At 41.6% G+C, this 21,844-nt stretch overlaps 1 protein-coding gene across 6 annotated transcripts in view; it reads right to left on the bottom strand.

Annotated features, from left to right (window-relative positions):
* The window catches only part of LOC112218569 (chromodomain-helicase-DNA-binding protein 2), a 43,707-nt gene that overhangs the window by 11,617 nt on the left and 10,246 nt on the right, over window positions 1–21,844 (bottom strand). For 4 of the 6 annotated variants that reach the window (XM_042301533.1, XM_042301531.1, XM_042301534.1 and 1 more), the window contains 20 exons: window positions 18,014–18,239; window positions 17,712–17,798; window positions 17,430–17,491; window positions 11,919–12,026; window positions 11,075–11,230; window positions 10,830–10,963; window positions 10,352–10,577; window positions 10,152–10,252; window positions 9,981–10,022; window positions 9,674–9,864; window positions 9,410–9,534; window positions 9,006–9,222; window positions 8,813–8,902; window positions 8,453–8,643; window positions 8,129–8,317; window positions 7,836–7,995; window positions 7,451–7,603; window positions 6,704–6,775; window positions 6,131–6,280; window positions 5,753–5,901 (listed from right to left, as the gene is read on the bottom strand). In XM_042301533.1, coding sequence (XP_042157467.1) covers window positions 5,753–5,901; window positions 6,131–6,280; window positions 6,704–6,775; window positions 7,451–7,603; window positions 7,836–7,995; window positions 8,129–8,317; window positions 8,453–8,643; window positions 8,813–8,902; window positions 9,006–9,222; window positions 9,410–9,534; window positions 9,674–9,864; window positions 9,981–10,022; window positions 10,152–10,252; window positions 10,352–10,577; window positions 10,830–10,963; window positions 11,075–11,230; window positions 11,919–12,026; window positions 17,430–17,491; window positions 17,712–17,798; window positions 18,014–18,239 — 2,829 coding nt within the window. The remainder of the gene's footprint in view (window positions 1–5,752; window positions 5,902–6,130; window positions 6,281–6,703; window positions 6,776–7,450; window positions 7,604–7,835; window positions 7,996–8,128; window positions 8,318–8,452; window positions 8,644–8,812; window positions 8,903–9,005; window positions 9,223–9,409; window positions 9,535–9,673; window positions 9,865–9,980; window positions 10,023–10,151; window positions 10,253–10,351; window positions 10,578–10,829; window positions 10,964–11,074; window positions 11,231–11,918; window positions 12,027–17,429; window positions 17,492–17,711; window positions 17,799–18,013; window positions 18,240–21,844) is intronic. The other 2 variants (XM_024379461.2, XM_024379463.2) reach the window with 1 other exon arrangement.

The following is a 21,844-nucleotide window of genomic DNA, read 5'->3' on the forward strand; positions in this document are numbered from 1 at the left end:
GCAACCATATGAAGATCAAAGGTAAGGGATTAATATTATCTCTATTTCTGACTTGTGTAACTCTTCTACTTCGCTGGTTACTGTTCGTAATGATTTGTCTGCTGGGCTATGTTCTCAAATAATTGTAATGTATGCTTTCGCCATAAAGCATTTAAAAAAATCTGACACTGTGGTTGGATTCACAAGAAGTTCATCTTTAAACCTATGTAAAATATGTTTTGTTTTCTAAATTTTTATAATGAATATTTCTGTATTTGAATTTGGAGCTCTGCAATCTCACTTGATGTTGGCCAGGTGGGACTCTAGCGTCCCACATACCCTAGAGAGGTTAAGCATTCAGATTACTGGACAAAAAGCTCAAACAAAAAAGGAGGTTTTTGGTCATAAAGAGAGACATTATCGAACAAAATGAACATGTATTGTCTAACATGGAGAGATGCGAGTGCCACCAGATGAAGATCAAAGGTAAGTGATTAATTTTAATGCCATTTCTGACTTTTGTGAGCCCTCTCCTTGGCTGGAAAATGGCTGTATGGGTTTCTGTGGCTAGGTCCTGACCTAACATAATCGCAAAGTGTGCTTTCGCCGTAAAGCCTTTTTGAAATCGGACACAGCGGTTGCATTAACTCTGGGATATGTGGGACGGTAGCGTCCCACCTGGCCAACATCCAGTGAAAATGCAAGAGCGCCAAATTCAAATAAATTACTATAAAAATGTAACTTTGATGAAATCACACATTCAATATACCAAATTAAAGCTACACTTGTGAATACAGCCAATGTGTCAGATTTCAAAAATACTTTACGGCGAAAGCAAACGATGCTATTATCTGAGGATAGCACCCCAGTAAACAAAGAAAGAAAAGCATATTTCAACCCTGCAGGCGCGACACAAAACGCAGAAATAAAAATATAATTCATGCCTTCTGTTATATAATATATAATTCACGAGCTTCTTCTGTTGGCTCTCCAATATGTCCCATAAACATCACAAATGGTCCCTTTGTTTGATTAATTCCGTCGATATATCAAATCAAATTTTATTTGTCACATACATGGTTAGCAGATGTTAATGCGAGTGTAGCGAAATGCTTGTGCTTCTAGTTCCGACAATGCAGTAATAACCAACAAGTAATCTAACTAACAATTCCAAAACTACTGTCTTATACACAGTGTAAGGGGATAAAGAATATGTACATAAGGATATGAATGAGTGATGGTACAGAGGAGCATAGGCAAGATACAGTAGATGGTATCGAGTACAGTATATACATATGAGATGAGTATGTAAACAAAGTGGCATAGTTTAAAGTGGCTAGTGATACATGTATTACATAAGGATGCAGTCGATGATAGAGTACAGTATATACGTATGCATATAAGATGAATAATGTAGGGTATGTAAACATTATATTAGGTAGCATTGTTTAAAGTGGCTAGTGATATATTTTACATCATGTCCCATCAATTCCCATTATTAAAGTGGCTGGAGTTGAGTCAGTGTGTTGGCAGCAGCCACTCAAGGTTAGTGATGGCTGTTTAACAGTCTGATGGCCTTGAGATAGAAGCTGTTTTTCAGTCTCTCGGTCCCAGCTTTGATGCACCTGTACTGACCTCGCCTTCTGGATGATAGCGGGGTGAACAGGCAGTGGCTCGGGTGGTTGTTGTCCTTGATGATCTTTATGGCCTTCCTGTAGCATCGGGTGGTGTAGGTGTCCTGGAGGGCAGGTAGTTTGCCCCCGGTGATGCGTTGTGCAGACCTCACTACCCTCTGGAGAGCCTTACGGTTGTGGGCGGAGCAGTTGCCGTACCAGGCGGTGATACAGCCCGCCAGGATGCTCTCGATTGTGCATCTGTAGAAGTTTGTGAGTGCTTTTGGTGACAAGCCGAATTTCTTCAGCCTCCTGAGGTTGAAGAGGCGCTGCTGCGCCTTCTTCACGATGCTGTCTGTGTGAGTGGACCAATTCAGTTTGTCTGTGATGTGTATGCCGAGGAACTTAAAACTTGCTACCCTCTCCACTACTGTTCCATCTGCTGTTTCCTGAAGTCCACGATCATCTCCTTAGTTTTGTTGACGTTGAGTGTGAGGTTATTTTCCTGACACCACACTCCGAGGGCCCTCACCTCCTCCCTGTAGGCCGTCTCGTCGTCGTTGGTAATCAAGCCTACCACTGTTGTGTCGTCCGCAAACTTGATGATTGAGTTGGAGGCGTGCGTGGCCACGCAGTCGTGGGTGAACCGGGATTACAGGAGAGGGCTCAGAACGCACCCTTGTGGGGCCCCAGTGTTGAGGATCAGCGGGGTGGAGATGTTGTTGCCTACCCTCACCACCTGGGGGCGGCCCGTCAGGAAGTCCAGTACCCAGTTGCACAGGGCGGGGTCGAGACCCAGGGTCTCGAGCTTGATGACGAGCTTGGAGGTGACTATGGTGTTGAATGCCGAGCTGTAGTGGATGAACAGCATTCTCACATAGGTATTCCTCTTGTCCAGATGGGTTAGGGCAGTGTGCAGTGTGGTTGAGATTGCATCGTCTGTGGACCTATTTGGGCGGTAAGCAAATTGGAGTGGGTCTAGGGCGTCAGGTAGGGTGGAGGTGATATGGTCCTTGACTAGTCTCTCAAAGCACTTCATGATGACGGATGTGAGTGCTACGGGGCGGTAGTCGTTTAGCTCAGTTACCTTAGCTTTCTTGGGAACAGGAACAATGGTGGCCCTCTTGAAGCATGTGGGAACAGCAGACTGGTATAGGGATTGATTGAATATGTGTCACCGGCCAGCTGGTCTGCGCATGCTCTGAGGGCGCGGCTGGGGATGCCGTCTGGGCCTGCAGCCTTGCGATTGTTAACACGTTTAAATGTCTTACTCACCTCGGCTGCAGTGAAGGAGAGTCCGCATGTTTTCGTTGCAGGCCATGTCAGTGGCACTGTATTGTCCTCAAAGCGGGCAAAAAAGTTATTTAGTCTGCCTGGGAGCAAGATATCCTGGTCCGTGACTGGGCTGGATTTCTTCTTGTAGTCCGTGATTGACTGTACACCCTGCCACATGCCTCTTGTGTCTGAGCTGTTGAATTGAGATTCTACTTTGTCTCTGTACTGACGCTTAGCTTGTTTGATAGTGCAGCTATTCCCTCCGCAAGGCTGTTTGTATTCGATCATGTTACCAGTCACCTTGCCCTGATTAAAAGCAGTGGTTCGCGCTTTCAGTTTCACGCGAATGCTGCCATCAATCCACGGTTTCTGGTTAGGGAATGTTTTAATCGTTGCTATGGGAACGACATCTTCAACGCACGTTCTAATGAACTCGCACACCGAATCAGCGTATTCGTCAATATTGTTATCTGACGCAATACGAAACACATCCCAGTCCACGTGATGGAAGCAGTCTTGGAGTGTGGCGTCAGCTTGGTCGGACCAGCGTTGGACAGACCTCAGCGTGGGAGCCTCTTGTTTTAGTTTCTGTCTGTAGGCAGGGATCAACAAAATGGAGTCGTGGTCAGCTTTTCCGAAAGGAGGGCGGGGCAAGGCCTTATATGCGTCGCGGAAGTTAGAGTAACAATGATCCAATGATCCACCCCTGGTTGCGCAATCGATATGCTGATAAAATTTAGGGAGTCTTGTTTTCAGATTAGCCTTGTTAAAATCCCCAGCTACAATGAATGCAGCCTCCGGATAAATGGATTCCAGTTTGCAAAGAGTCAAATAAAGTTTGTTCAGAGCCATCGATGTGTCTGCTTGGGGGGGTATATACGGCTGTGATTATAATCGAAGAGAATTCTCTTGGTAGATAATGCGGTCTACATTTGATTGTGAGGAATTCTAAATCAGGTGAACAGAAGGATTTGAGTTCCTGTATGTTTCTTTCGTCACACCATGTCTCGTTAGCCATAAGGCATATGCCCCCGCCCCTCTTCTTACCAGAAAGATGTTTGTTTCTGTCGGTGCGATGCGTGGAGAAACCCGCTGGCTGCACCGCCTCGGATAGCGTCTCTCCAGTGAGCCATGTTTCCGTGAAGCAAAGAACGTTACAGTCTCTGATGTCCCTCTGGAATGCTACCCTTGCTCGGATTTCATCAACCTTGTTGTCAAGAGACTGGACATTGGCGAGAAGAATGCTAGGGAGTGGTGCACGATGAGCCCGTCTCTGGAGTCTGACCAGAAGACCGCCTCGTTTCCCTCTTTTTTGGGTCGCCGCATAGGATCCATACTGTTGTCCCGGTTGAAAGGCAGAACACAGGATCCGCGTCGCGAAAAACATATTCTTGGTCGTACTGATCGTGAGTTGACGCTGATCTTATATTAAGTAGTTCTTCTCGACTGTATGTAATGAAACCTAAGATGACCTGGGGTACTAATGTAAGAAATAACACGTAAAAAAAACAAAACACTGCATAGTTTCCTAGGAACGCGAACCGAGGCGGCCGTCTCTGTCGGCGCCGGAAGTAGTGTGTGTGTGTGTATATATATATATATATATATATATAATGTCCATTTATTTGGTGCGTTTGATCCAGAAAAACACCGGTTCCAACTTGCGCAACATGACTACAAAATATCTCAAAAGTTACCTGTAAGCATGGTCCAAACATTTAACACTACTTTTGTAATACAACTTTAGGTATTTTTTTACATAAATAATCAATCAAATTGAAGACTGGATGATCTGTGTTCAATACCAGAGGAAAACAAAGTGGAGTGTGCTTTCAGATCATGTGCCTCTAACAAAGAGTACACTTCCCTCGAGCCTCATTCTGAACAGTGTTACTTCTTCATTTCTCAAAGGAAAAATCTCAACCAATTTTTAAAGACTGTTGACATCCAGTGGAAGCGGTAGGAACTACAAGAAGGTCCCTTAGAATTCTGGATTCCCAATTAAATCCCATTGAAAAGAGTGACCTCAAAAAAAACAAAATCTGAATGGTTTGTCCTCGGGGTTTCGCCTGCCAAATAAGTTCTGTAATACTCAGACATGAATCAAACAGTTTTAGAAACTTCAGTGGTTTCTATCCAAATCCACTAATAATATATGAGTAGCAGGATGAGTAGCAGGAGGATGAGGATGAGTAGCAGGCAGTTGAATTTGGGCATGCTTTTCAACCAAAATTCTGAATGCTGCCCCCTATCCTAGAGAAGTTAAGGAGAAGTTTCTTTATTTGTATGTTTAACACTGCGTTGTATCATTTATCAATGTTTAATGATGAGTATTTCTGTAATTTGATGTGGCTCTCTGCACTTTCACTGGATGTTTGTTTGAGACAATGCATTTCTGAACATAATGCGCCAATGTAAACTGTGATTTTTGGATATAAATGAACTTTATCGAACAAAACATACATGTATTGTGTAACATGAAGTCCTATGACTGCCATCTGATGAAGATCAAAGGTTAGTGATTAATTTAATCGCCATTACTGACTTTTGTGAGCCCTCTCCTTTGCCGGAAAATGGTTCTCTGTGACTAGGTGCTGACCTAACAATCGCATGGTGTGCTTTCTCAGTAAAGCCTTTTTGAAATCGGACACTGTGGTTGGATTTACAAGAAGTTCCTTTAATGGTGTATAATACTTGTATGTTTGAGGAATTTTAATTATGGGATTTCTGTTGTTTTGAATTTGGCACCCTGCAATTTCACTGGCTGTTGTCGAGGTGGGACGCTTGTACCAGAGAGGTTAAGAATGAGGAATCTCATGTTTTCAGAAGTTACTCAAACGTAAAGCTATATCCAGACTAACAGATTCCATGTTAAAGTTACTTACTTAGAATTTCCAGAGTTGTTATCCAGTACAGTTCGACCAGTGGTGTCCATTCTCTGAATGACAAGATGGTCCAAAACCATCTTCTTCTTGGCTCGCTCAATAATGTCTTCCTCCACAGATCCCTTTGTGACCAAGCGATAGATATTCACCTGTTCATTGAGACAAGGAGATATTTCAATCAAATGTTAATTGGTCACATTCACATATATAGCAGATGTTATTGCAGGCGTAGCAATATGCTTGTGTCTTACTTGGAAAGTTGGCAAAGACCTACATTTCCATGACGACTCTGCTCAAGTTAGCAGAATCAAGTCAGCTTGTGCTTAGCCAAGCCTGCCCTCCATACTAATGAATCACTATGGGTCTAGTTGTGGTTACCTGTTTCTTCTGGCCAATCCTGTGAGCCCTGGCCTGAGCCTGCAGGTCGTTCTGAGGATTCCAGTCAGAGTCAAAGATGACCACAGTGTCTGCAGATGCCAGGTTGATCCCCAGCCCTCCAGCCCTGGTGGACAGCAGGAAACAGAAGTCCTGGACAGAGAGGAGAAATTATTATATAAAAAAAACTAACCACCTTACATAGTGCATCATAGCCGACTTGATGAACATCGCAAAGGGATTAAATGCTTGAAGTTGAAAAACATGCCAAGCGTGATAATTGTTAATGTGGCTTTAATTGTATGGGTAATTAGATATGTTGTTATCACTTCTTAAAGAAAAGTTTTCTTAACAGAATATTATAACTTCGACGTGGAAAATCCTAACATTCAAAGAAAATGAGATTCTAGTATCAATATGGTAATCTTGACGATATACATCTCCTTGCGCATAATCATTGACAGAGTAACTGAAACATAACTAAGCCCTGACGCAGATACAGAGCTGACAAACACTGAAATTATCAACCCCTCCAATCTGTAACAGCTAAAACATCACATAGTTCCGATTACATACCTCAGAGCCTTCAGCATTAAAGTGGTCAAGTGCCTGTTTTCGTATTTCTCCCTTTATGGAACCGTCCAGGCGCTGAGAAGAGAGGGAAGGAGAGAGACCTCAAACCTTGGAACCTTGCCGAAACTCCCTCCGCCCTAAGATGCCACTGAGCAACGCTCAGCTATACATGCCATTATACGATCCATCAGGCAAGCAGCATATTGTCAGAGAGCAATACAGCAGTAAAGCTATGTCTACAGTGATTTAAACATGCTAAAGCCCAGCATGAAGACAGTGGGCACTCTGACTTTGGGGACCAGCCAGTCCCCATCAAAAATAACTTGAGGATAAAAATAACCATATACACTATCAGTCTGCCAGTGCATGTATGCTGCAAAACTAGCACGAGCCGGTTAACACCAGAGTTGACACCAACACTGCTCCAATATCTCAACAGCTCCTCTACTGTTAACGCCTTCACTAAGTCAATATAATAAATATGGAATAACATTTTTATTTATTTCACCTTTATTTAACCAGGTAGGCTAGTTGAGAACAAGTTCTCATTTGCAACTGTGACCTGGCCAAGATAAAGCATAGCAGTTTGACATATACAACACCACAGAGTTACACATGGAATAAATAAAACATAATGGAGATGTAAAATAACTAACAAGGAGAAGTCATACTAAATACAAGAACAACAGGGGGAAGACTACTGAAGGTTTGGACCTGCCTTGCCGTCCCCTGGGCTGTGTTACACCCTACCTGGAATGGGTAGCGCTTCAGGGCCAGGTACTCAGCCAGAATGTCCAACATCCGCACCATCTGGGAGAAGATGAGGACTCGGTTGCCCCTCTCCCGAAGTCTGGTCAGCAGCTTGTCTAGTAGCACCAGCTTCCCACTGCCCCTCACCAATGCCTGAGATTCACAGAAGGTAAGAGGTCAAATCTGTTCTCCACCGCTAAACAAACCAATACATTAGTGTGGGTTGCATGGAATCATGCAATTTTAATCTATGTATTTCTCAAAATTCAAAACAGCAAAAACAGAGGAGATAATAAGTTCACAGTCATATCATTTGCAAGGTAAAGACTAATTCACATAACACACCTTTTAATGCGTTGAGCTGAGCTCTTATTGCTGGTCCTACCTGCAGGTGCTCCTGTTGAGTGTCACACTCCTCCTCGGGCTGCCTGATGAGGAAACCATGGTTAGTGCACTTCTTCAGCTCCATGACGATGTTGAGGAAACCAGAGGAGCTGCCTCGGGTGCCTTTCTGCAAGGCTCTGAAGTTCCTGGTCAGAATCCACCTGAAACAATCACAAAACACATCAACAGTTAACTTCAATGACAAGGAGTAAGACCGTTTAGATACTGCTCAAATCATCTGTCCAGACTGGCAAACATTGATAAGAGAGAAAAGCTACATATGAGGGAACATACTTGTAGTACTGCTTCTGCACGGCGGACATGTCCACACGGAGGATCTGTTCTACCTTGGCAGGCAGGGATTTCTCCACATCCTTCTTGACACGCCTCAGGAGGAAGGGCTCAAGGACTTTGTGGAGGCTCTGGTAGCCATTGTCAGTCCCTTTACCATGGTCGCTTTCAAAATCTTCCCAATTCTCAAACCTTCAGGAGGGGGAAAAGTACAATTGGATTGGGATAAGATTACTGTAAATTAATATAAATGTATAGGCTGTTCTTCTCAAAGTCAGAATTTGCCAAAGTTTATCTGATGTATTTAATAATAAAATAAGTACATACTTGTCAGGCATGAGGAAGTGCAGAAGGGACCATAGTTCTTTGAGAGAGTTCTGCAGTGGTGTCCCTGTGATTAGAAGTCTGTGGTTGGACCGGAACTCGATCAGGGTTTTGTACAACAGGGAGTCATCATTCTTCAGCCTGTGAGCTTCGTCCACACCCAGGAAGGCCCAGTTTATGTTCCCCAACACTGCCTATGGACAGATCACACCAATAGAGTCAGTGGAGAGTTGCATTCAATCAAATAATTCACTTTTTATTTCCATAAAAATAAAAATGTGTACTATTTTGGCAAGTACAAATCCAAGCTCATTTCTAAACATATCTGTATGAAAATACTTCCAAGCAATACTGATGCCTTACCTTGTCTTTCAGTAGAATTTCATACGTGGTTATAAGTGCATTGAACTTTATTCTCTTCGTCTGATGGCATACCCACTCATAGTCACGGATCTGTCCAACACAAAAGCAAAGCATTGGGGAACATTTATTCTTATTTTTTGGGCACAAGATCAAAACTCTTCTTTAGAGTTCTGTAAAGAGCAGATTTCCATACCGATTTCCTGCTCATCACATCTCCCAGGTAGACCACCACGTTCATGTCGGGGGCCCAGGTGTCAAACTCTCTCTGCCAGGAGGTGAGGGTGGACAAGGGCACCACCACCAGAGAGGGCCCATACAGCTGGTGCTGGTGGAACAGGTAGGAAAGGAATGAGATGGTCTGGATGGTTTTCCCCAGACCCATCTCATCAGCCAGGATCACACTATTGCACCTGAAAAACACCGACCATGGAGTCTTAGTGTACATTTGTGTTTTTACAAAAATGACATTCAAACTATCTAAATGGCAGGTAATTGACAGTACACCTCAGTAAAGCATCAGTATAACCACTGAATGTGATGTTCCAAACCATAATAATCTGTTTCTCAATACAGCATTCCTCGTGACTTGATGTGTACCTGCACCAGGAGTGAGCCAGCCAGTTCAGTCCATCTAGTTGGTAATCTCTCAGCAGCAGGTTCTCATCCCCAATGTACAATGGCTGGTTCTTCAGTGCAACAAATCTGGGCCTCTGTTTCAGCACCTGAAATTAGAGTAAGGAAATCACTGCACTGTTCTAAAATGACTATAGCTGTAGCGCTTGTGTTCTAGCTGAGAGTCAACTTTAAATAAAACATTTGTGATAGGATACCATGTGCAATCCATCTAGTTAGGACACTTTCCTCACTCACTTTGCAGTCTTTGGAGGGGACTGTTTTGCTGGAGTTCCTGTTGGTGAAGCTGTCTATACAGTGCTGGAACTTCTTCCCCAGCAGAGCTCCATCCTCCCAGCTGCACTCTGAATAGGGCAGGCCCATCCACTTACACAGGTACTCCGGCTCATTGGACGACGACGCATTCTTGTGGCTGTGAGCTGATACACAGTGAAAACAACATCTTTAGTTGAAGTGCTTCTCAGAATCAAAATGTGCTGAGTATGATAATGATGAAGATATGATCATGATAATGTTGAGGATATGAGGAACTTACAAGGGAAATCAGATGGTCCCTGTGTCTTCCCTATTTTAGTCGCTGAAAATAAATATAAGGTTAAGTCTTGTAATAATCACACTTTGTCAAACAAATCTAATTGAATTGTTGAACCATTGCTGCAAGTCAATGAAGACTAATTTCAAAAGGAGTTTAGTTGTTTTTTTTTACCAATGACTCTTTCCAAAATTTGGAACTGCTTATTTAAGTCAGTGGTTAGCTCTTGTTGGCAGTTGTAGTATTCTGAATCCTCGGGGGATGCTTTGTTCAACCTTTGGAAGACAATCAGTGTCAGTAAGTAACAGAACTAATCAACAGTGAAAGGTAAAACGTTAGTGGTGTGTAGCTATGTGTACAAAACAAATCCTCACCAAGCATTGAGCTCATTGTTTTTCTTCTTGAAGTTCTCTAGTTTCTTCAGTCCCTTGACCTTCTGTTGAGTGAGGGAGTCGATGCTCTCCCAGGTGTTGTGGATATAGGACCAGCCTTTCCACTTGATCAGGTAATGGGTCTCTCCTTCATCCTTCTCAGAGTCAAAGTCTGCTCCGGGGTCCCCGTTTTCCTCCACAGCATACTGGGTAGTGGAAGCCCCACAGGCTAAAATAGATACACGCACAAAATTCTGACAAATATTTTCAATATCTGATTTTTATTCACAGTTTAAATTCCTAACCAGGCAGCAGCCTCTAGTAAACATGTCTCATCTATCAGGGTAATATCATCACCTCTTCTGTGAGCCACAAGATTTTTTGCCTTCTCTTTCAACACCTGCTGGCAATGTCTAACTAGATGGGTTAACACAATACAGGTGAGATACCGACAATAAGATACCAAGTGAGGATGCATCACCTCCTTTTTTGCCTGTTCTGGTGTCCATGATCTTCTCAATGGTCTCGCTGTCATCTTCCGGCTCCACCTCAGCTCCCTCCATCTCTATCAGGTCGTCAGAATCTGTCTCAAAGTCATTCAGGTCCTCCTTGTAACTGGAACAAACCAACACAACGCATGTAATGCAAAGTAATGTGACAGAAGCAATGTGGAACAGCAACACTTCCCTTCATATTTCAGATTGAACTAGTGAAACAATGACATACCTGACTTTGGCCGCCACCCTTCGCCGGGTTTGTCTCTTTGGGGTATCTTCATCATCGTCATCATCATCATCTTCCTCCACAGATGACTCTTGTTTCCTGGTTTTCCTTCCCTTTGGAGGCTGCTGTTTTTTGACTGTAGATGATTTGGTCTGTGGTCTAAAATATTGAGTCAAATACACACATGAATCCCACTTCTAACCACTCTGCAAGACACCCTACTTACTAGTTTTTCCACTAACAGCTCTAGCTGACTATAATCCCTCCTAACAACCTTACTCACACCAATGGCCTTGAGACAGCTTCTAAACCTCCAACCTCAGCAATATGAATAATATTGGTGATAAGGTTACAGGTGAACGTCTTCATTAAATGCCTTTAGAGCACTAAGTGCTCAATTGAGGGAAATCATAAAGTCAACCCACAAAAGTGACACTGCAAAAACACTAATAAGACATCGCCCGATTTTTGGGCCATGTAGCTGGTATGTTAGCGAGCTTTCATCAGAAAATCATTTTGGTTGACTTTGGGATTTTGCCCAAGTATATTGTCGTCATTCTTCTGAGTCTAAATTAAAATATTAACAGCAATATATAATAGTAGAATGCATATCATAGTTGATACAACATTAAATGCTCAGTAATAAATACATAGAAAGTTTCACAATTATCAGATTTGAATTTACAGATTTGATATTTTGTTAGTGACTGAAGGCTAAAAAGAAGCCCAGTCATACAGTATTTTGAAAGCCAAAAAAACACTAATATAGCTAGTTTCTGATTTCATACAATGGAAATGAAAGTGTACAGATTAGTTGTCTGAAGACCAGTCTTCACTACATCCTTACCTTCTAGCAGGAAGTCGTCTGGATCTAACTTTCTCTTCCTGCTCACTGTCTGCACTGCTGGCATCATCCTCCTCCTGCTCCTCCGAGTCATCACTCTTCCAGGTATTTCTTACAACACAGAAATACCACAGGTTCACCCTTTGGGCTTATTATGGGTCTACACCTGGCTTAGGGTGATCTGGTTAGCCAGGTTTGATGAGATCTAAACAAACTAAAGTTCTGAAGACCACCTCAGTCTGGCTGGAACTCCTAATGACCCACGTTAGACGAGCACAAACGCATGAAAATAGAAAGGACACAATACTGACAGCACAGAAAATAATTTGGCAACATAATGACAAATACAAACACCACTGAATTGAACGATACAACTAAATAAATGGCATGCACTTACATCCAAATAGTCATGGGATACTAATTAGGTGTGACCAATTATTCGACTGGTCGATTGTTTGGTCAACAGGCTGTTGATCAACAAAAAAATGTTTTGTTGAGCAGTAGAAAATATACACACACACTATTATTTTATGGCACACGAGACACCCGTTGTATTCACGCCCATCTCAGTGAACTATTCCATTGCGGAGGCTGCAGGGATGCGGACGCCTCTGAAGGGTTGGGAATTTGTTATGTCTCCCCCACTTCGAAAACCAGTGGCGCCCCTGCCTTTAGATAACCACTCAGCGTGAAAAATTTACAAATGTCATGCTCTGATCCAGTGTAAACTTCAGAAAATAGGCATGCCTACCTGATTACATCTTATCCCTTGCACAAATAGCCTATAGCTGTGTCTGTCCCGAGCTCACTGGCTGTTGCAAGGAGATTCAGGCTGGACCCAAGTTATTAGTTGTTTAAAGTTGGTTGCAGACAGGCCATGCATAGCCACTGTGATTTATATGATAATTGTTTTTTAAAATCTGGATATTTTCTACCTGCAGGCTGCAATGTTTTTATTTGTTGGCTTTATTGGCTGGTTTTACATAGTTGGCAATAGAAGTTACTTTTTAGGTTCGTATTATTTTCATTACTTGGATAGAATTTGATCTATATGGATAGAATCTTTGGATACGAAGATGTTATTATAAATTAAATGTAACTGCTCAAGGAAAATGTGCATATGAAAACCATAACTGGCACACAGATCAGTAAAAATGGTAAGATAAATTGGCATTCCACATGAGAAGGTTTACAGACTCCTCGTGTAGCTTATTACCGGCAATTTCAGGAGCGTAACGACAGAATCTGCAAAAGCCAGTAGGAGGGGGATGGTCGGGAAAGCTTAAGATTTTTGTTCTTATGGTTGATCTCTGTCTCCCACTTGAGTCATTTGTGTCTTATTTTATCAAACAATGAGCTTAAAGCATCAGACTAGCTCAATGCATATATAGTTGATTTTATGAAAACACATAGGGTGTGTCTATATTTGGAAAAATACATGTTTAAAAACTTAGACCAATCGATTGGTCGAAAGAACAGACAACTTTTGGTTGACCAAGATTTGTTTTAGTCGGGGACAGGTTGGGCTGTTGCGGTGACCGTATTACTGCCACACTGGCGGTCACGAGTCATGAAGACAGTCAAATTCCACATGACCGTTTAGTCACTAAATTAGGCTTCTCCAAGCTATGATGCTGCTGCTGGTCATTGGTAGCCTACAAAACTTGCTGCCTGGTACTAAGCACAACATTGTCCCTCTAATCAATCTGACATCAATGCAAATGTATTAGAAAATCTAATAAAACACTTCATGAGAGCACGTCTCATTTTGCACAACTTTTCTAAAGGCTGTGTAATTGTGGGGGAAAACAGAGTGATGTCCGTTAATAAAAAGAGGATCCGATAAACTTTCTATAGGCTAGGCCTACTAAATTTATTTATCAACTTCCTAATAGTTAGAACATTGCATTTATTTACTAAAGGATTATAGCCTACCTGCCTGGATTAAAAATAAACCATGGGGAAAAGCATCCTCCATTCGCTATTTAAGTGCCTGTTTCGATACAGGCGCATGATAATGGTCCATTCTAAATCATAACAAAATGTCACACATATATTACTTAGTATATGTAAAGACAAGATTGAATCAAGAATAGTCTGATGGGTGACAATATTAGCCAATCACTTGTGAATTATATATTATCACTTGTGAATGATGCCCAGCATAAGAAACAATGCCATTCTTTTGCGACTTGTTCTAATCATAGTCGCCGATTTCATGTAGCCTAGCCCATAGGCCTATATGTTTTGATAAGCTTTGTATGACAACTAAAGTGGCCACTTCTTAAAATTAAACACATTAATCTGCTTTACAAGGGGTGTAGAGCCTAACTGGCAAAAAATAAACATCCCTTTTTCAGGACCCTGTCTTTCAAAGAGAATTCATAAAAATCCAAATAACTTCAGATCTTCATTGTAAAGGGTTTAAACACTGTTTCCCATGCTTGTTCAATGAACCATAAACAATTAATGAACATGCACCTGTGGAATAGTCACTAAGACATTAACAGCTTATAGACGGTAGGCCATTTTAAGGTCACAGTTATGAAAACGTAGGACACTAAAGAGGCCGTTCTACTGACTTTGAAAAACACCAAAAGAAAGATGCCTAGGGTTCCTGCTCATCTGCATGAACATGCCTTAGGCATGCTGCAAGGAGGCATGAGGACTGCAGATGAGGCCAGTGCAATAAATTGCAATGTTCGTACTGTGAGACGCCTAAGACAGCACTACAGGGAGACAGGACGGACAGCTGATTGTCCTCACAGCGGCAGACCATGTTTAACACTTGCATAGGATCGGTACATCCGAACATCACACCTGAGGGACAGGTACAGGATGGTAACAACAACTGCCTGAGTTACACCAGGAACGCACAATCCCTCCATCAGTGCTCAGACCATCTGCAATAGGCTGAGAGAGGCTGGACTGAGGGCTTGTAGGCCTGTTGTAAGGCAGGTCCTCACCAGACATCACCAGCAACAACGTCACCTATGGGCACAAACCAACCTTCGCTGGACCAGACAGGACTGGCAAAAAGTCCTCTTCACTGACAAGTCGTGGTTTTGTCTCACCAGGGGTGATGGTCGGATTCGCGTTTATCGTCGAGGGAATAAGCGTTACACCGAAGCCTGCACTCTGGAGCGGGATCGATTTGGTGGTGGAGGGTCCGTCATGGTCTGGGGCAGTATTTCACAGCATCATCGGACTGAGCTTGTTGTCATCACAGGCAATCTCAACGCTGTGCGTTACAGGGAAGACACCCTCCTCCCTCATGTGGTACCCTTCCTGCAGGCTCATCCTTTCATGACCCTCCAGCATGACAATGCCTCCAGCCATACTGCTCGTTCTGTGCGTGATTTCCTGAAAGACAGGAATGTCAGTGTTCTGCAATGGCCAGCGAAGAGCCCGGATCTCAATCCCATTGAGCACGTCTGGGACCTGTTGGATCGGCAGGTGAGGGCTGGAGCCATTCCCCCCAGAAATGTCCAGGAACTTGCAGATGCCTTGATGGAAGAGTAAGGTAACATCTCACAGCAAGAACTGGAAAATCTGTTGCAGTCCATGAGGACATGCACTGCAGTACTTAATGGAGCTGGTGGCCACACCAGATACTGACTAACTTTTGATTTTGACTAGGGACACATTAGTCCATTTCTGTTAGTCACATGTCTGTGGAACTTGTTCAGTTCATGTCTCAGTTGTTCAATCTTGTTATGTTCATACAAATATTTACACATGTTAAGTTTGCTGAAATTAAATGCAGTTGACAGTGAGAGGACATTTTTTCAGTTTATGAGCAGCGCGTGAGATTCAAGTTTGGGGAAGATAACTTTCACCATAAATTTGCACCTTTATAATAAAAGCATTACATGTATAATTGCATTTGCAGTCACTTTGAATAATGGTGCTTTCCGCTAATGGAACAGTTGCGCTTATAGCTCAATACCATGTGTGCAATGCTGCGCTTATAATGTGAAGAAATAGCCTAATAGTTTATCAACATTTTGAGTTAAATGTTCTGATCTGTTGCGTCAGCCAGATTGCATAAAACATGTTTTTTGATGCTAGTGGTTGTATTAACTTGGGATCTATTGCATCCCACAACTGTCCCAGATTGTTTGGAATATTTATTTCTCGCACAGAATAGGTCAACTTTTGTACTATGGGGGAATAGTAGATTGACATAGGCTAGTGCTTTTGCTGTTCCTTAGGCCTACTCATCTTGTTGGATGACGAAAAGCAAATGTGAACAGTTCATCCAATATTTTCAATATGCACCTTGGAGTTGGATAAGGATATGTGCAGTTGTGTCCCCGATGAGTCTGTCTTAACTTGTAGCCTGTAACAAAGACCCGATCACGTGACTGAAAGCCGTGTGATTGAGAGACACTTCAGATTGTGCAGCACACTCTGGTAGAAGGGCAGAACGCAGCACTCCAGGCAACAAGACAGATTTTTTTAGGGTGCATTACGGCCACAAAGGGGATGCCAGCATGAAGTTTTACGCATTATCAAGAGCTTGTCAAATTGTGAATGTGAGACTGACAAATTATGTACAAGCTGAGCAAAAAAACAAAGCAGAGCTCACACCTTTCAAGTGACTTAAAAAAAGTAAATCAAGTCTAGTCATGCAGCCTTACAATGTATTAAAAATCAAACATATAGCCCAATGTTAGTAGAACAACTAAAGTCACATTAATAAATTTAGCATATGAGTACCCATTTCTTTGTTAACCGCTCAACACAGAATAGCCATGCACACTCCCTCAAATCGTTTGGAGAAAATGTATATTTTATTTAGCTTTGTTCAATTGTATTCTTCATACAATAAAATAATGCCACGGAATTATAAGCAAATCTTGTCTGCTAAATGAACTAGTGTAGCCCACAGCCATTTGGCATAGCTACATCAGGGCCTAACAAAGACAACTCAGAGTATGCTATTCTTTTCTCCTGAAATAAGACTACATTTTCTTCATATCATGCTTCTTTAGACCTGACTAAAATAAATACATGGATTTAATGTGAACGTTTAGGCTATTTTACATGGATTGATTAGACTTTTTAAGATGGAAGCCAGGAGATGCTGTATGTGTTTATGTTAATTAAATGGTCAATTACCATGAGACCGATAATTATTTGCTTGACAATCACAAGCTGACAAAAATGTGACTGCCACAGTCCTAGATACTATACATGATATCAAACAACAATGTGAGTCAAGACTATAGCAGAGAGTCTAATTGGATGACAGCAAGTGTATTTTGGGATAGCCAGTAAGGCAAACATATGCTATAGACAACTGCTCACTTCCAATTGCTTTGACGATTAGCCTACATCATGATTCAAATGATTTCTTGTGTTATTATAAATGGCATAACTTTGAGCAGCATTTGACACAATATAGTACATTTATCTCTTGACGTGATAGATTTGAGTTGATAAGAATAATCAAAATACAGAAGAAACTGAAATGAAAAGAAATAAACATCAAATACTCTCAATACTCACTCGTTCCTTTTTTGTCGTGCTGCTTTTCTTTTAGGACTTTCACCTTCTGAGTCACTGCTACCCTGCAAATGTGTTGAAATTGATTACATCTCAATGAGATATTAGGCTTTGCCGTTAGGGGTTGCAGCTACAGTGAATGAGACACCAATAAATCCACATCATATACACTAGATGGTGCAACTTCTACATGTGCAAACCCCTTTGAGGAAAAAATACATTTTTAGTGGGTTCGGACTTTTAGTACATGGACATTTTCAGTATATTTCATGTTGCACTTCTTACCCCGGCTCCAATATTGAGACGAGCAGGTTCTTGCCTGCTACGATTTGATCGCCTGACCCCATAGACATCTGGATGCTCTTCCCACATCTGGAATCAAAAACCAAATTGGATCATTGCATCTTTGCCTCCACTTTCTCCTTGACATTTTCAGTCTCCATCTGAATTGAAGCATTACTCCCTTTGTAAATATGCAGTGTCCATGCATCAACACTGTTGTATAATATATTTGTTTCCAAAACTTCAAGGGCCTTTCAGCCCTACATAATACAACCAGTTTGGAGTACAGGCCCTGCTTTGTTTACCTTCTTTACATCTGCCAGATTGTCTCTCTTTTTAACTGGTGGTTTGTCATTGACTTCTGCTGAGGCTTGCTGGGATTCACTCTGAGACCCAGACTGGCTCCCAGATTCAGAGGAACTGTTGGACTCTCCAGAGTGGTGCGATCTTCTCCTCTCCCTGCCCTGTTCACTCTCCGACTGACTCCCATACTCCGAACCAGAGTGGTTTGATTCTTCAGAGGCCGAATTGCTATAGTATAAAAAATATGGAGTTTGTGTAAATAGAACATTCCTGCACTACTTATACTAAAACAAAAAATGTAAAAAATGATATGCAATTCTCTGGCAGCAGCTCTGATGGACATTCCAGCTGTGTAATGATCATGCTTATTAATCAGCTTCTTGATATGCCACACCCATCAGGTGGATGGATTACCTTGTCAAAGGAGAAATGTTCACTAACTAGATGTAAACAAATCTGTGCACAATGAGAAAAATAAGCTTTTTGTGTATATGGAAAAATTGTGGGATTTTTTATTTAATCTCATGAAACATTGGACCAACACTTGTTGCACTAATATTTTTGTTCAGTATAGTATCAACCTTTTATAGTGGTGGATTTTAATTTGGGAAGCTATACAATAATTTCCTTTTCAATAAAAAGCCAATTTTATGAACAGTTTCTCTGACCTCCCACCTATTGTTAAACACTGATTTGGCTCAACAAATTAGGATCACTTTATTAATACAATTGTACACAAGGTCTAATGGAAATTTGACTCCCGCGTCATCCCAACCCCTATGAAAGACACACATACAGGTTGACGAGATCAGAGCAGGGGGCTGCCACACTGGGTACCCATGGAGCAGTTGTGGTGGGTTAAGTGCCTTGCTCAAGGGCACAGCAGCAGGCAATGGAATCTAGGTTTAGTATGTAGGACATGTTAACCTAGGCCAGGGGTATTCAACTATTACCCTACAAGATAGAGCCTGCTGGTTGTCTGTTCAACCTGATAATTAACAGCACCCACCTGGTGTCCAGGGTCTAAATCAGTCCCTGATTAGAGGGGAACAATGAAAAAAAACAGAGTGGAACCTGAGTTCGAGGTACAGAGTTGAGTTTGCGGGACATTGGCCTATACCACAAAGTAGAAAAAGCTGCGGAATGTGTAACATGTTAAATATAGAGTTCCTGTAGTACTGAAAAGACTACACACAACGCTAATGCCTTTAGTGGAGAGGAAACCGAAGACTCATAGCAACATAGTGTGCTCAGAGTAACTTTGTCATAACAAGCCCATTCTCTCCACCTCAAACCAATCCTCTTACACTGATCTTTAAAAATACTTAACTCCATGCAAGAGAACCTGCTGGAGGTCACCTAGAACAGTGGTTATCAATCTGGGGTGCATATTATTATTGTCATGCTGAAAGACCTTTCCACAATATTTAAAATGTTTCCTAGACTAAAATTCTCTTTGCATTCATTAAATTACTAAAATAGCCTACAAATCTTCACAAACAACTATAACCTGTTGTAAACAATAGAGGGCGCCAAATAAGTCCTGTTTGCCAATGCCACACGAGGGCTGCGATCAGCACGATCAGCACGTTTTTACGTTCTGGGACGTTCAATTTCCGAAATGGTGCTGTACTTTACGATCAGTTGAAAAAATGGGCGGGGTTGTGGTTTGGGGAACGTTGTCAGTATGGCCACTGCCCTTTAAAGACATCACTCATTGCTTCAAGCCACACCCACCAAACGGGAGCAAACGTACCTCAAAAGTCTGTTCAAGACAGTTTTGGTAAACGTGTCGTTCAGTACAAACCGTTCAGCAAACGTTCAAGCGAACTGAACGCACCTCAGTACACAGGGCCAACAGTGACTCAACCAAAAAACAGGAAGCACCTACTGAGATTCTGCCAAACAACCAATTATAACATCTAGATCTGAAATAATATTCACCTCAAGAGCACATCACAACCTATACAATTTGTCAATGCAAACATAATTTAACTAATGTATGTAACCAATGACAAAACCATGCCCTGATTCATTGAAAACACTCCACATTATTAGCAATCTAACCAAATATTCCATATTCATGCTGTACTTTAGCTTGAAAAAGTTACATGCAACTAAAAAAAAGATAATTCAATTTAAATTGAATATCATAAGGAAACCAGAACAAATCACTGCAACATGTATTTATTTCATAAGGAAACCAGAACAAATCACTGCAACATGTATTTATTTAACTGTAATTCTTACATCATAAACACAGCAAATTACACAAGGGAGTAAACCGGTCTATGCCCCACATTGCATTAGTTAAATTTGCCATGATGGAATGTGCAGTACCCTGAATAGACTATAGGGGGTACCTAATTCCAGATCAAATCCTACAGTCAAGACGACCTTGAATGGTTCAGACATGGAGTCGGCTGCTAGAATAGAACGAAGGAAAACAATTTCTTCATTTGAAGCCATGCTTTAATACCATTGTTTAGTCACTTATGATACATCATTTCTGTAGTTAAATAAATACAATTAATAACTACAGGGTAAATTAGGAAAGCCTATAATTAATATTATATATCTTATTAATAATGAAATGTTTATATAAACATTCAGATAAGAAAAAAGGGGGGAAGGATTTGAATAAGTTCTTATTGTGATATCAAAAGGTATTGGATTGTGATATTAAAAAGGTATTGTAATGTATCCACCACTCAGTCACCCAGCAACAAATGCTCAAACCCCTTCCTCTAGTGAGAATGTAGCTGCTGCTGACTAAGCAAGTGCATGAATGGGTGACTCCCTCCATTTAGTTAGGTCAGACATGGGCGGGACAAAAAATGTAACTGAACTACTACAGGCTGGTGGGTTGCTAGGTGAGGAATGAGCCAATCGCAGCTCAAAAGACAAGCCCCTGACCTTTGAAACACTTCCTGTTCCCGTTCCTGTAGTTCTGAGCATACAGTTCTAATGCAGAAAGTCAGTCTATGCAGCACAAAGCAAGAGCCATTTTGTGACTTAAGTGGACTCCACTTCATGCAACACATTTTAAAAGAACATTTAATAGTGACCTGCTCTCACAGTGCATCTTGCTTCTATGTGCTTCAAAATAATCTTCTATCAGGACAAGAGCAGTCAAAAGTGTGGTAGATTAGGATTTTTTTAGGACAGACTAACTGTGCATGTTACTAAAATGGCTGCCAACAGGACAGCAAATGCACTTGCACAGCATTTCTTGGTTGACACCATGCCTTAATGTCATGTTTTTCTGACCCATTATCAATTACATTCAGGACTAGGGGCAGTTAGCTGAAAAGTTTGCATTTGACAAAATCTATAACAAATGCAATGCTTATCTCTTGAGCAACCCAACCAGGCCTGTAGTTGAAGCATTCATGAAAGCTTATGGTTGTAGTAGATGTCAGTGACATCTGACAAGTTACAAAAACTGGCCCAAATGTCAAAATATAGGCCATGTAATAGATGACAAATATGAGGTTGGCCCTATTAGGCTTCAATTATGATATGCAGTCACCAATTATACGTTGGCCTACACATGACATTAGTAACTTCCATGACTTAAGTCTAAAACTATCATTGGTAGACCAGAGGTGTGAGCAATGTGCACTTACCATTCCCCATGAAATTATTTAAATATAATGGAAAACTATATTGTCAGATCTCATGTTAAACTCAAGACTACCATTAGATTATACAAGCAAGAATGATTATTTGACAGTACAGACATGACTATCTCCCACATGGCATCAAAATAAACTGAGCACATGAGGTCCTTTAAGAAGATGTAGCACTTTTTATTGATGATGAAATTACAT

The sequence above is a fragment of the Oncorhynchus tshawytscha genome, linkage group LG19 (genome assembly GCF_018296145.1).
Source record: "Oncorhynchus tshawytscha isolate Ot180627B linkage group LG19, Otsh_v2.0, whole genome shotgun sequence".
Classification (NCBI taxonomy): domain Eukaryota; kingdom Metazoa; phylum Chordata; class Actinopteri; order Salmoniformes; family Salmonidae; genus Oncorhynchus; species Oncorhynchus tshawytscha.